Source organism: Myotis daubentonii, chromosome 15, assembly GCF_963259705.1.
Source record: "Myotis daubentonii chromosome 15, mMyoDau2.1, whole genome shotgun sequence".
NCBI classification, from domain to species: Eukaryota; Metazoa; Chordata; class Mammalia; order Chiroptera; family Vespertilionidae; genus Myotis; species Myotis daubentonii.
The window spans coordinates 41,767,858-41,783,279 of NC_081854.1; the positions used below are offsets into that span (position 1 = coordinate 41,767,858).

At 55.7% G+C, this 15,422-nt stretch overlaps 1 protein-coding gene across 3 annotated transcripts in view; it reads right to left on the bottom strand.

Annotated features, from left to right (window-relative positions):
- The window catches only part of VAC14 (VAC14 component of PIKFYVE complex), a 94,399-nt gene that overhangs the window by 27,277 nt on the left and 51,700 nt on the right, over positions 1-15,422 (bottom strand). For all 3 annotated transcript variants that reach the window (XR_009448884.1, XM_059667495.1, XM_059667494.1), the window contains exon 14: positions 8,532-8,664. Coding sequence is in view for 2 of the 3 variants with exons in the window: in XM_059667495.1 (XP_059523478.1) it covers positions 8,532-8,664 (133 nt within the window). In the remaining variant the exon portion in view is untranslated. The remainder of the gene's footprint in view (positions 1-8,531; positions 8,665-15,422) is intronic.

Sequence of the window (15,422 nt, forward strand, 5' to 3'; positions counted from 1 at the left end):
TGAAGCCCCTCTCAGCTCAGCTTCAGAGATGGCCAACATGGGTTGCTGTGAGCAACTGATAAACCAGAGGGAGAAACAAATAATCTGGGGGGAAGGAGGGGGTGAGACATGTCCTCTTGAGCAAGAGTCAAATTGGAGATTTAGACCAAGGAAGGCTTTCACTGTCCAAGTGCCAGGCAGTTCCAAGGAGACTGAGTCATCTAATTTCAGACCGGAAGTAGGCCAGGCTAATGGACCACAGGAGCCTGGAGGGCTGGGGGCCTAGAAGGAAGACGGGAAGGACACAGATTTACTCAGCCTTTCCCTTCTGCCTGAGAGGTGGCAGCCAGCAGGATGAGACCTGGAGGAGGGGGAGGAGAAGGAGGAGGAGGGGGAGGTCACACCAGCACGGTGTGTGGGGGTTTCCTGTGGTGAACGATGCTGGGTGAAAGGGAGATGCCATGAGAGAGCCCAGCTTCTTCCCGACGAGGGCTGAGGAAAGCAAAGTCCAGACTGGAAACTGGGTGGTTTTCCCAAATGGTTTCCACCACCACTGTCTGGAAGACAAGCAGGATCCCGGCTCTGGGTCTCTGGCTGGCGACACCGCCCCCCCTAGGTGTGAGGGAGTGGGCGCAGATGCTCTGGCACCGCAGGGGAATTAAACAGAGCTCTCCTGGAGCTGAAGCTGCAAAGCTCTAAAGCAGCGGTTCTCAACCTTCTGGCCCTTTAAATACAGTTCCTCATGTTGTGACCCAGCCATAAAATTATTTTCGTTGCTACTTCCTAACTGTAATGTTGCTACTGTTATGAATCGTAATGTAAATATCTGATATGCAGGATGGTCTTAGGTGACCCCTGTGAAAGGGTCATTTGACCGCCAAAGGGGTCGCGATCCACAGGTTGAGAACCGCCGCAGAAAGTCCCATCACCCCCTTCAGAGCCTGAGAGACGTCCAGTGGTGCAGGGTGCCCCAGGCCAGGGTCCTCCCAGGCGCAACTGGGCGCCCTTCACAAACTGCACGTGACAGGCCCGTGTGGATTTTTCTGAAGGCAGAGCGTGCATGCGTGCGTGTGCGCGTGTGTGAGTGTGTGTGTGATCTTTGGGGCCACCTGCTAAAAGAAACCACCTGTGGGAGAACACAGGGCCCTCAGGCCGCCCAAGGACACTAAGCTGAGGTGTCCAGGATGAGAGCACCTGCAGTGAATGAACAGGACACTCTCTGTAGCTGCTGCTCCGGAGGAGTTGAAAGCACGCTGAAAACTAAGGGCGCCCTGTGCCTGTCCTGGCTCAGATGCAGCCCCACCCCACAGGCAGGAGGTGGAAATGACTTCTAGGGGCTGATTCCAATCCTACCACCTGTCACGATGCGACAGTACAATACTCATCAGCTGCTGCTAAGTAACCAGGCTAACTTACCAAGGTCAAAGCTGTTCGATTCCTGGCATCCTTAGGTAAAGTATAGACAAATCCAGAGGACTGCAGAGTCTACCCAGAAACTTGACCCCTCAAGCTTCAGAAAGAAATTAATTACCAAGTCCTTAGCCCCTGGCAACAGTTCCTGACAATCACGCCCCAGGCCCTGCCGGCTGCCCCTGCTGCCTGAGCCATGGGCTGGGAGCTGACGCTTTTTGTTGTTGTTAATCCTCACCTGAGGATATTTTTCCATTGACTTTCAGAGAGAGTGCAAGGGAGGGGGAGAGACAGAGAAGAGAGAAACATCGATGTGAGAGAGACACATCGATTGGTTGCCTCCAGCATGCACCCCGACCAGGGCTGGGATGGAGCCTGCAACCGAGGTACGTGTCCTTGACTGGAATTGAACCCTCGGCCCTTCAGTCCGTGGACCAATGCTCAACCTCTGAGCCAAACCGGCTAGGATGAGCTGATGTCTTTTAATCCAAGGGCCCAGCAGGTCCCCGCACCCATATGATGAGGAGTCCAAAAGGCATGATTGGGTGGTGGGCAAGGAACGGTTCCTGAGTCCTCACCCCACCAGGGGCTTCAGGATGCTGGGGCCAAGGACTGGCTCCGAGGGAGGAGGGTTGCTTGGGTCACATGCCTCCCCCAGCCAAGTTCACCCGTGACCTCTAACCTCCCACAAGCCCAGCTCGGTGCGAGTGGGCTCTTTGCCTCCTTCCACCTCCCCCCATCACAGGGATCCAGGAGGACCCTTGAAACGTGGGGACACTTCCCTCTAAAGCTCCCAGACTCCCAGAGCACAATGTGCTAGACTCCCCCCACCCTTTGACCCTAATTAATCCCAGCCTGGCCTAGCAAGGCTCAACACACGCTTCCATCCCAAAGGAAACGTCGCTTCCACAGGGAGGGCCAGTTGCAGGACAGTGGCTCCACAGGAACAGTGTGGGGGCTGCTTGGAGGAGGCAGAGCAAAGTCACGGGCTTGTCCCTAGCCCTCCCTGTCACCCCCGGGTCACAGGCATGAGGTGCTGGGAAGCTGGCACTTCGCCATGGATTAGGGACAGTGGAAATAGAGGGGGGAGGGCTCCCTGAATTTTGCCCTTCACAAGGACATCTTTCTATTTTTGAGGCAAGTCTCTTTCTCTGGCGTGTCCGATCGTGCCTGCCATTCATTCCCTCAGCACTGTCCCAGGTCAGAGCCAAGACTGGCTGTGTAAGGCAGCTTCTGCGCCTGAGCCGGTTTGGCTCAGTGGATAGAGTGTTGGCCTGTGCACTGAAGGGTCCTGGGTTCGACTCGAGTCAAGGGCACATACCTCGGTTGCAGGCTCCTACCCGGCCTGGGCCCTGGTCAGGGCTCATGCAGGAGGCAACCGATCGATGTGTTTCACATCATTATTTCTGTCTTTCCCTCTCTCTTCCACTCTCTCTAGAAATCAATGAAAAATATCCTTGGGTGAGGATTACGAAAACCCCACACCTAACAAAGTAGCTTTTGCCACACACTCCCTTTGATGTCCTGCATCTCAACAAAAGCACCCCAGCCCTGGCCCCGGAGAGGGGGACGACTGTGGAAAGCTCCTGAAGTGTCACACAAGGAGCTGGGCCGACGGGCTTAACGCCAAGACCTGCGAGAAGCTCCTGAGAGGGACGCAGGCCACTCCTTGGGAGAACTCCCCCAGACTGTGCAATGTCCGCCTCCTCCCGCAGCTGGGGGCCAACAACACAACCACGACTGATCACAGATCGCAGCCCGCCTCTTCCCGGGCAGGTGGGCCACGGCCTCTGCCAGCAGACAGACTTAGGTTGGCGCATGTCTGTCACAGCAACTTATTTCAGTTCTGAGATATAAGAGGAAGAGGTCCAAGTGGGACCTCTTAGAAGCCCTCTGCTGCAGGCCAGGGCCGGAGGCAAAGCCTGCTTTTCTGATGCCATTTCACTGTGACTCATCCTCTATTAGCTTCGGCACATGGGCTCTGGGGGCCTGGCCAATGCCCCTGGGGCAGCTAAGGTGGCACCTATAAAGGCTGACAGAGTCAAGGTGCAGACAGAGGCCGCAGAGAGTGAGGAGAGTCAGGCAGACCAGCGGGTGTGGGCTGCCCCAGCCACAGGGGCCATTTGGCCCCAGCCAAGGGCTTGTCTCCCAGGCGGAACGCACAAGGATAGCAAAGGGGAATTTCCCAATCAGCATGAAAGGGCTTCTTCTCTCGAGGCCCTCCCCCAGCCCCTGCAACGAAAAACAAGGCCAGTTTCCAGTGGCTTCTTAGGCCTTGGCTCCCCTGCCCCACCACCCACCTCAGCGGCCAATCAATTCCCTACTCCAGGCCCGACACAGGCTCTTATGTAAACCGGGGGAGGGAGTGGGTGGCCTGGGTCTCGCGGACGGAGCCTCGTGACTGCCCCCACCTCCCGTGGGCCCTCAGCCCGCGCCCTCTGAACACCCGCCCCACTGAGAGGCACCGCTGTCCTGGGGAGGGTGCTTGGGCCTCACCCACCATCAACTGGGCTGGCTGGGGTTGGAGCCTTCGCGTTCACAGCAGAGTCGCTGGTTAAAAAGAAAGCATTCTCCGGCCAGTCCCCTTGCCAGGCGGCAGGGAGGAAGAGGAGGGGAAGAGGCTCAGCTGATTAAGGCAGAGGACGGCTGGCCAGTGGGCCGTCTTGGCCGGCAGAGTGGGGCGTCCTCACCCCGCTCCCTTCCCAGCACACAGCAGGCCTTGTAAGGACCCCAGCTGTAGGATTACGCTGGAGTTCATATCACAGTTTATCAAAGAGGCTGCGTTTTCTCCCTCCTCGCCTTTTCTCCTCGGCATAAGTGACCAGTTCATGGGAAAACAAGGCCCGCGCTTGTCCTGCCTGCACTGGCACGGAGGGCGGGAAGGGGCTGGAAGGGGGAAGTAAATGTACACCCACCCGGGCAGAGTTGTTTTAAGGGGCTGGGCCGCGGTGGGTGCCCTGGGTGCTGGGGCAGCAGGCCCCGTGCGCCAGAGCCAGCTGTTGGCACAGAAGGTTCAATTATTTCACCCTCTCAAGTCTGGTTTCCCCTCCCCACAGCCCACCGTGGGAGGCGAGGCTACATCGCCAGGCGGAACAACAGCTCCCCTTTACCGAGCTGTGCGGAGAGCTGTAACACGCACGGTCTTACGTAACCCTCTCCGCAAACGACAGGCAGCACCACCGTCTTCGTCTTACAGGCAAAGCAAGCCAGCCCTGGACACAGGTCGCGCCGTTAAAAACTGGAGGACCCGGGTTTCGAACCCGTCAGCTTCACTCCAGAAGCTCCCTCCTGCCCTGAGTGCCTGTGGGAGGCCCAGTGGCTGCACGACTGTGGAGGGTGTGGGTGTGGGTGTGGGCAGGGCTGGGGGTGCCCGGCACCAGCCCCCTCTCGGCACCCCCTAACCCTGTCCTGTCTTCCCTCCATGTGTGGACTTGCGAGCAGTTCCCACAAAGTCTGGTTGAGATGAGGTTTTGGAGCCACGGGCTTCCCCAAACTCAACAGGCGTACACACTGTTACGTCCACCAGAAACAAGGCCATTTGGATCCAGAGAGGATGTCCAACCCACCCAGGCTGGAGCTCGGGGCCCCACTCCCAACCCCCTCGGAGGTGCAGCCTGGGAAAGCTGAGGGGAGAGGAAATGCTCTGGGTCCCGAGGGAAGTCAGGCATCTTCCTCAGCGCCAGGACCCCCACCAGATGTCTGTCTCCAGATGCTTTGTGTAGACATGCAGCCGCGCCGGGACCTGGAGCTCACACTGCCACAGACGTGGTTTGCCAGAAGAATCTTCCCTTTCCTTTCCAACGATTGGTCTTGGGGGTTGAGAGGAGCAACTCATAGTTTCAGTAGCACCTGGAGGGTTTGATCATTTACTGTTTCTCAGCAGCCGCCTGTACCATTATTACGCTCCTCCTTGGAGCCCTCAGCAGAACGTAAGGAAATGAGACGAGGAGCCTGCGGGCAGGCTGACGCTCCCGAGGGCCCATCCCAGCAATCTCTGCCGAAGAGGAAAGCACCCCTTCAAGGCCGCCTCCACATCTGATGCTGTGCGGTGTGCGCCCTGACAGCCGGACTGGGGGCCTGGGCTGTGGCCTGGGCTGGCCGGCTGCGACCTGGCACGCTGGCTTAACAGGCAGCAGGTTCACAGAACTGGCGTGGCCCAGAAGGGCCAGGTGGCTGTTGGCCTTAACACGGACTGACAGGTGCTGGTGCTGCTTAGAGGAATAGCAGGCTGACAACTGAAGCAAAGGACTACGAGGGGCAACATGTGTGAGGGGCCAGCCTGGTTCTCAGGGCGAGTGCCAAGGGCTAGGAGGCCTCTGGGGCGTGTGGGATGGGAGGGAGGCCAGGCTCTCACCCAGGAGGCCCCAGCACGGTCCCTGAGGGGTGTGAGCCCTAGAATGGCGAACGGTCACCATGCTGGCTATACTGAGTGCCCTGGACCAGGAGGGAGGAGCCCCTCAGGGCACGGGACTCGCCCTTTCACAGAAGGGGCAAAGTGGCAGCTGCGGCGTTAGCAGAGCGCAGGGGTCTGCAGCCCAGCTCCGACCAAGCCGGAAGGGTACATGGCTTCCTCTCATTTCCCTTCTGCAAAATGAGGATTCCCACCAGCCCCGGATGCCTGGGAGACGCTGCAAAGCGAGCGACGCCTCACTGTCCTAGAGGCGTAAACGGGAAGGTGGGCGGTGGCAGGGCCCCAGCCGCACGGCAGCTTGGTGCAGTCTGGGGGTGCTGCTCACTCTCCTGAGCTCCCGCTCCCCACTCCTGGGGCCTGCGAGGCTGAGAGGATGGAAGAACCCATTACAGCCTGTTCTCCAGGGAGGAGAGTAGCTATGCAGGCCTTTCCAAAGGCCTCTCTCCACCGGTTCCCGAAAGTCTTCCAGGCAAGGAGGGCTGGTCAGAGGGCTGGCACCTCTGCTGTTTGGAAAACCACATACAGCGAACTGTCACTCATGTGGGGACAGGCCGTCATCTTCCTGGTGGGGGTCTCCTGTACCACATCTAACCTCACTTCAATCCCCGACTGACTGCCCAGCCTGAGGTGCTGAAAAGCCGTGGACATCTTCCTTCCTTGGCCAATGAGGACAAGAATCCATTTCTGTCCCTCTGAACCTTGGTTCTCATTCAGGGCAATTTTGCTCCCAGGAGACACTGGAAATGTTTGAAGCCATTTTTGATTGTCCCAGCGGGGTGGGCGCGATGCTGCCGGCAGCGGGTGGGTGGAGACCAGGGATGCTGCTCCACACCCTACACTGCAAGGACAGTCCCCGCCACAAAGAAGGACCGACCCCAAATGCCAATAGTGCGGTGACCCCCTCCCACCCCCACAGCCACCTGCTGGGAGGGCAGGGGCTCTGCGGTCCTGCTCTCTGTCCTTCTGGCGAGGCAGGCCTGTCCCTCCTTCGCCTCAATCCTTTGCCTGTTCTCCAGGTCGCTCACTGCCAAGCTGAGCCCTCGAGCGAGGGCCTGGTGCTCCCTCCCCCTGCCTCCCAGGAGACTCTCTTGGGGCCTCATCTCCCCGAAACTGCCTCCTGCCATCCCCCTTTCCTCTGCTTCTTCCTACCTCCCGGGCCCTCTTCTCAGCCTCCTTCCTGGCTTCTCCTTTCCCAAGCTGAACAGCGGAGCTCAGGCTCAGCTCAGCCCCTGCCCACCCCTCTGCCTGTTACAGCGACTGTTCCCACTTCCTCAGAATGAAAACCCCACAAGCACACGAGGGCAGACGGTGCCTCACACAGAACAGTCTCCGTCAATCTGTTGAATGAATGAATGAGGGAACGAATGGATACCTATGCCATCAATTCCCAGATCTGTATCTCAGGCCCAGGCCCCGTTCTGAGAGGCAGGTACAGAAGCTGCTTCTTCACCCTCTCCTTTGAAGTTCCCAAAGCAATTTACATGCAAATACAGGCCCCTCCTCCCTCCCTGCTCCTCCCCCAGGGCTCCATCCCAGAAATTGCCACCCCATCCACTGCGGCACACCCGGGTCCTGGGTGTCACTCCCCCCCCCTCCCGCCCCCATTCCTCCTGCAGTCAATCACCAAATCTGATACTTTCAAATCCCCTTGCTTCCCCTCCACCAACAGCTGCCACCATCTCTCACCTGGACGGCGGACTCCCACACACCCCTTGCCTCTCCCCGCATCGCATCGTCCCCCAGCAGCACAGTCACCGTTTAAACCAGAGAAATCTGGTCACACCATTTCCCTGCTCAAGCCCTTCCAGTGGCTCCCTGTGACCTCTGGGTAAGGCCCCCAATCCTTAGTGTGCCCACAAGGCTGAGCTCCCCTGGCCCTTAACTCTGGTTTACGGCAAAATGAACGCACCAAGCTTCTCCCTGCCTTGAAGGCTTTGTACAGGCCAGAAGCTCCTTCAACTCCCGTCCCCGATGGCCTCAGAAGCTTCCCTGGCCCCGGGGGCCACATTAGTCTATCTGTCCCCCAAGCACCCAGGATGGCTTTAACACCCTCATCACCCCACAGGTTCTGATTTCACTGAAGGGGGAGGGCCAGCCATCGGCTTCTGCTTTAAACCTCCTGGGTGACCTAACAGCCAGAGCTGAGAGCTGCTGCCGCTCAGACTATTCCGGAGAAGTCTTCCCCCTGGAAGATCTAGATTTTATTGGTCTGAAGGTCACTCTTCTGGTAACCCTGCTCCTTGGAGCTGAGTAGGTGGCAAAAGGCCAGACCTGGCCATGCTACTGGTGATGACAGCTTGAGAGGCGTTGAGCGACTGGGGCCGGGGCCCAGGCACCGTCCAGGTCTAGGCTCGCATGACTCATGTATCTGGCTCCACCGCTGCCAGCAAACCTGGGCACCCCGTGTAGGCAGTGGGTCACCTGGCACAGCCCGGCTCATGTCCCATCTGGCTTACCTACTCCCCCACTCCTCAAAGACCCCCTCTAGGGCATTTCATGAGATGATACTCAACCTCAAAGGGAAACACTGTCTCACAAGCGAAAAACGAATTCATTTGTTTGAAAATGGTGACAGGGACCTGCCTCAAGTCAGTAACACCAGTGTGAAGGGGGGGCCTTCTTTGTTTCTTTGAAGAACAAACACAAAGGTCAGGAAAAGGAGACAAGGACAGGGAAGGGGAAGTGGTGGGTGGGACACCTCACAGGGTGAGGAGGAGAGTGTGGCGCTGACCTGATGATGAAGGCGCCTCGGACCTCCAGGAGCTTCCGTTCGCTGCTGAACCGCTTGAGAAGGTTGATCATGAACTTACAGAAGTAGGAGTTCATGGTGGGAGTGGAAGGAGAACATTCTAAGCCTTTGGTACCTGTAGAGAAAGGAATGGAGCTGGGATTTATTCCCTGTCCACAGGGTGATGGGCAGCCCACCCCCCAGAATATAAACAGGTGTAAATGCCAAAAAGGTGGTGGTGGTGGTCTGTGTGCAACAACACGAGGGAAAATCTTCAATCAAGGGCCACATTTGACAGCAATAAAACAAGGGCTACACAGGGAAGTCCAAGCAACTCTGCTTACTACACACATACCCACTGACTTGTCCATCCGCCCAGTCAACCCCGGCGACTTAGTGAACACCGCCTCTCCGTAAGATCCTCTGCTAGGTGCTATGTAATTTTAAAAAAATAAACTTCTACTCATTATCTCAATAAATAAAATATGCCTTGGCCTATATTTTGGCCAGTTGACAAATGACAAGTCAAAGAGAAAAAAGGGGGAAAGTCAGGCCCACAATCTCAATGGTCAACAAAACTGACACACCTGGAGAGGCAAAAGCCACACTCCTTTCCCAGTGTGACTGAACCAAGAGTAATTGTGCCCACGCCACTAGATTAAAGACGGCACACGCTATGAAATGTGACCGAGGTTTCACTCTGTACCCAATGATTTTTTAATATATTTTTATTGGTTTTAGAGAGAGAAACATCGACTGGTTGCCTCCTGCAGGTCCCCTATTGGGGATCAAGCCTACAACCCGGGCATGTGCTCCTACCAGGGAATCAAACTGGCGACCTTTTGGTACACTCAACTAACTGAGCCACATGGGCCAGGGATGCACCCAATGTTATGAAATCAGACATTCTTTCTCATCTTCAGGCAAAGATGCTCTTTTAGAGCTGTGCTCTGAAGACTTTCAAAGCCCGCAGTTGGCTTTAGAACCAACCAGAAGCACAGTGGAGGTCTCCCTCTGATGTGTCCTAGCTGAGAACACACTGAGGGCCACCCCTCCCCATGTCACCCTCTGCAAGGCACCCAGCATCCAGCACCAAGGAGGGGAGAAGGGCAGGGCTGACCGAATGCATGGATGATCCCCACAGTGTATTCACACCCCCCAGTACACTCCTTGGGTTCCCCTTCTTTCCTTTCTAACACACACTGACCCCAACAGCACTGCTGGAAAGAGGTGCTAGCGATGGTAGGAATCCTCACTCCATCTGCCCAAGACATTAACGGGGCATTACAAAGAGAACAGTTCAAGTGAGATATAAGTCACATGCCATAAAGTCCTAAAGTGTACAATTCAGTGGTGTGCAGTATATTCACAAAGATGTGCATCTATCAGCACTAATTCCAGAACATTTTCGTCATCCCCCAAACTCTTACCCATTAGCTGTCATTCCCCATTTCCCCCTCCTTTTTATGGCCGAATAATATTCCACTGTATGGATAAACCATATTTTATCCAGTCATCAGTTGGTGGACCATTTGGTTGTTTCTACTTTTGGGCTATTAAGAACGATACTGCTTTCAATATGCATATATAAGGTTTTGTGTGAATATGTTTTCATTTTTCTTGGTTATATATCCAAGAGGAATTTCTGGATCATATAGTCACCCTCTATGTTTAAACTTTTGAGGAACTGCTAGACCTCTCCACAGTGGCTGCACCATTTTACATTCCCATCAGCCATGTATGAGAGTTCCAATTTCTCCACATTTCTTGCCAACACTTGTTATTATCTATTTTTGATTATAGCCCTCCTAGTGGATGGGAAGTGGTATTTCATTCTGGGTTTGATTTGCATTTCTTTTTTTTTTTTTAAATATATTTTATTGATTTTTTACAGAGAAGAAGGGAGAGGGATAGAAAGTCAGAAACATCGATGAGAGAGATCGATCAGCTGCCTCCTGCACACCCCCCACTGGGGATGTGCCCGCAACCAAGGTACATGCCCTTGACCGGAATCGAACCCGGGACCCTTGAGTCCGCAGGCCGACGCTCTATCCACTGAGCCAAACCGGTTCGGCAGATTTGCATTTCTTTAGTGATTAATGATATTGAACATCTTTTCTTGTGCTTATTGGCTATTTGTATATCCTTTTTGGAGAAATGTCTATTCAAATCCTTGTCTTTTTTTTTTTTGATCCTCACCAGAGATTTTTTTTTATTGTTTTTTTTTTTTTTTGAGAGTGGAGGGGGGAGGGGGAAATGGAGAGACAGAGAGAGAAAAAGAGAGGTGAGAGAGACACATTGATTGGTTACCTCCCACACATGCCCTAACCGGGGGCCAGAGATTGAGTCTGCAGCTGATGTATGTGCCCTTGACCAGGAATCAAACCCAAGACCCTCCAATCTGAGGGCTGATGCTCTAACCACTGAGCAACTGGCCTATTTTTAAACTGGGTTACTTATCTTTCCATTGTTACTGTAAGAATTATCTGTATATCAGATACAAGTCTCTTATCAGATATATGATTTGCAAATGCTTTCTCCAATTCTGTAGGTTGTCTTCACTTTCTTGACGATGTCTTTTCAAGCACAATTTTTGAAACTTTGATGAATTCCAATTTATCTGTTTCTTTTTTTGTTTGTTTGTGCTTTTGGTGTTGTATCTAAGAAACTGCTATTTAATCCAAGGTCAGAGAGATTTATGATACGGTTTCTTGTAAAAATTTTTTCTTAAGCTTTTACATTTAGGTCTCTGGCCCATTTAAATTTTTTTTTATATTGTATGAAGGAGTCCAAGTTAGTATCTTTTTGCATGTGGATGGATATCCAGTTGTCCCATATTTAAAAAGTTTTTGTAGATGCTTTTTTAATTTTTTGTATTTTAATTTTTTCAGCTTTATCGAGATGAAACTGACATATAACACTGTGTAAGTTTGCCGTGTAGTTGTTAATTTGATACACTTATATATTGCAAAATGCTTACAACCATAGCATTAGCTAACACTCCCACCACTTCACATAATTACCATTCTTTTTTGTGGTGAGAACATTTAAGATCTACTCTTAGCAACTTTCAAGTGTGTAACACGGTATTATTAACTATAATCACCACACTGTATGTTAGGTGCTCAGAACTTATTCAGCTTCAACTGGAGTCTGGCACTCAGGGAGGAGGCGGGAGGAGGCAGAGGGCTGACGGAGGACCTGGGCCATCACTTTGGCCTCTCTCTGGCCATCATGGCTTCCTCCCCAGACCAGGGAGAGGATGGCCACACACCGGCGTGAAACAGGCACGATGTGGGGACTGGGAATGGAGCTTGGCTGTGCGAGGGGATACAGCTCCCAGGAGGATCAGCCCAAAGCACAAACAGGAGCCACCCAGAGCACTGGGCGCGAGCCACAGAGGGGCTGCAGGGGTGACTTCATTAGGTGCCATGGCCAGGCAGCAGCAGTGCAACCTTCTCCCTGTAGCTACCTTTTTGCTGAACTCAGGCTTCCCTTACATCTTCGCCCGGTGCTTCTGGGCACGTGGTGGGAACTGGAAACGGCAGCTGTGAATTACTTTGGAAGGATTCCTTTCAGGAGTCACACCTTCAGACTACTGTCCTCTCTCCTCAGAACCACCTAGATCCGCGGTCGGCAAACTGCGGCTCGCGAGCCACATGCGGCTCTTTGGCCCCTTGATGTGGCTCTTCCACAAAATACCACGTGCGCACACGCACGTACAGTGCGACTGAAACTTCGTGGCCCACGCGCAGAAGTCGGTATTTTGTGGAAGAGCCACACTCAAGGGCCCAGACAGCCGCATGTGGCTCGTGAGCCGCAGTTTTCCGACCACGGACCTAGACAGCTCCGATGCCCCGGGTAGGGCAGAGTGAGAAGCCCAGTTCAAGCGTGGGCCTCGCTGAGCTTGTTTGCAGTGTGTTGTTCTGGGTCCCTGCCCGGAACGGCCTGGCCCGGGAGATCCTGGGTGACTCTAAGATGGCAAGCAGTCTGTGCTCCCTGGCCCAGCGGGGCTGTTTGCAGAATCAAGTGTCACATTCTTACAGATCGTGTTACCCCAGGCCCAGCTGGAGTTGATCTCTGAGGAGGTGGATGTAGGTACAGCTGTTGAGGCAGCCCAGCTGCCTCTGGGGCCCTCCTCCTGTCCCCACACTGAGGCTATGAATTGGGCTGCCCGGTGGCCTGGCTCGGAGGCTAGGCCGCCCTCACGCTCACTGGAGGTGGGTGTGACAAGCTCACTGGGTGCTTGTTTGTGATGTCCCTGTCCCCTTCTTGCTCCTGTATGTGCACGCCCATCCCACCCCATTTCTAGGCCCAGTGCCATTTAGGCTCCCAAGCATTCCAAAGGACAAAGGGACCGACACAGACAAAAGCCATGAAGAAATCCTCCCCAACTGGGCCACAGTCTTCATTCCCCGGGGGCAGGGTGTCTTGGGCAGAGGGGCCCGCTGTTCTGGCCTCCAAGGGGCAGTGGGAAGCATTGGGCATGGTATTTAGGAGCTCAGCTTGGGAGTCCATCAGACCTGAGTTCAGGTCAGATGTTCACTCTTCTACTAACTGACTGTGCAACCATGGCCAAGTCGAAGCCTCAGTTTCCTCATCTGCAGAGTGGGGGCAACAAGAACCCCTATTAAATGAGACAAAACATGTAATGTCCTGGGCCTGGAGCCTGCCACATGGTCCAAAAAGTAGGGGCAGCTATTCGCAAACATGCCATAACCCAGATACTGAACGTTCTTCCCGCTGAGTCTCAGGGCGAATGACTGAGGGCTGGAGGAGAGTCCGGAGTGTCTCTGAGTGGGGAGACTTCAGAACTGGGAGGTAGGGAGGCTGCAAGGAGGAGAGGGGCTCACCTGAAACCCTAATCACATTCAGGGAGGGCGACCTGCTACCTTGCGCTGACAAGCTGACCACAGATGGCAGGAGAGAAAGCATGGGCTGCTCTGGCCACATTCCCAGGCCTCCTAGCCACAGCTCCCCAAGGGCCAACTCCCTAAGTCCAGGCTGCAGGATGGCCCTGGGGCTGCGGCCCTTGGTGGGAGGTGGGGGCAGAGCCCTATCACCAAGAAGCCGGCAGGGACTCGCCTTCTCACAGTGCAGTGGTTGCCAGGAGAGCCTGTGGGGCTCAGCCTCCCACCACTCAGACTACAAAGCGCAGGGCCGCCACCTTCCCTCCTTCCCTGAGCCTTGGCTGGCGGGAGGCCAGAGTGTGGGGGAGCTTTGGGGGAGCCGTCTGGGCCTGGCCTGCTTGGGCCTCCAGCTCCGGGATGGGGCCTGTTGCCTTTCAGGCCCCCACATGCCAGAGGGACTCTGGTCAGGGCCATTGCCCTCGAGGGCAGAAGCCTCTGCAGGAGAGAGCAGGAGCCCCTAAAGCTCAGGAGATCCCATGCCAACTGCAGACATGTCTGGGCAGGCAGGCCTGAGGGCGGGGGTGGGGAACACCTTCTGGGTGGGCTGGTCAAGGCTGGGCCCGTGGCAGTGCTCACCATGGGGCGGGGTGTGGGCCTCATCGCCCAGCCTCAGCCTCCCACCGGCCCAGTGGCCACTTTCCCCACCTCCCTGGCCCTCAGGCCCTGTTGGCTGGAGGTGGAACTAAGAGCATCGCAGGCAGGGCTGCAGGCACAGGAGGAGGAGATGGGGTGGAAGAAAACAGACCCACTCCAGGCTCCCACAGGGCATGGCAGGCCTCTCTCCTCTGAACTCAGGCCGCCCGCTACAGCCCCTGAGGGAGCTCACAGCGCCTCCCTCCAGGCCACTTCCCCACTTCTGGCTCTTGCCCTCGCACACTCTCCCCTGCGCTGAGGCTCCGCTGAGGACGAAGAGGCCTTTACTCAGGTGACGTGGACGGCGCCGTCTTCCGGGCCCAGAGGTGACGAGCAGCTGTCTGGCTGGGACGCAGGAAGAGGGGAGAGAACAGCCTGCCCACGGGTCTTAGGAGCGAGGTGCCCTTCGGGGGGCTGGGGGGGTTCATTCCCTGATCCTGCCCAGGACCAGGCCTGCAGCCAAATGCCGCTCGCCTGGCCTTTCTGGTTTGGAGCGGCGGGCTCTGGCAGGAAGCGCACGTGACCGCTGCTGGCCCAGGGGCAGACAGATGCTGTCGGGAGCGCTCGGCACACAAAACCAGGCCGGTGGGGTGGGCGGCCAGGGAGCCAGCCCCGCAGATGTTGCTAAGTGAAACCTGATGTGGCGACATGAGAATCTGCACAACGGCTCACAAACAACCTTCCCTGGGATGTTTTGGATTGAGTTTTGTGGCTATGACGTGAAGGAGCCTCACATGTCAGGATAAAAATAGCTCTGGCCTCAATACACAACTCGAGTTACAGTTCAACAAAACCAGATGGGAAAACATTAGCCGCCCAGCCCAGGCCCAGCAGGGTCCTGCTTCACTCCCACCCTCCTGTCTCTCCCGCCCTGGCCCCTCCAGTGGGAATGGATCCCCTGCCCTGAGAATGCGGGGAAGGGCCAGGGGACCCAGAGGAGACCCAGGTCTGTCGCTCACTGGCAGGGCAGTTGCAGGAAGTGACACCTTCTCCAGGGTGGCGGTTCCTGTCTGTGAGCCTCACAGGGAGAAGGAGCTTAACGGTTCCTGGCACAGGAAGTGCTCGGAGGAGGGGGCTGTGGGATTGGGAGGCTGGTTTGGAATCAAGGGGGTCAAGTGGGGAGGGGCTGGCTTCCCTGGGAGAGAGGGAGGCCAAGGGCTCTGGTGAAACAGGGTCTCGGGGGTTGTGAAGCCTGCGGAATCCGGGGAGCGAGCCCGGCTGAGGTCAGGGAGCCTTCTGCCCCGGGCAACCACCCAAATCCAGGAGGTTTCCAGCTGCCTGGTTCAGAGCGAGAGATAAGCTAATGGGCCCCAGCGGGTCCGAGAGGAACCAGAAGCCGATATGGCAGTGG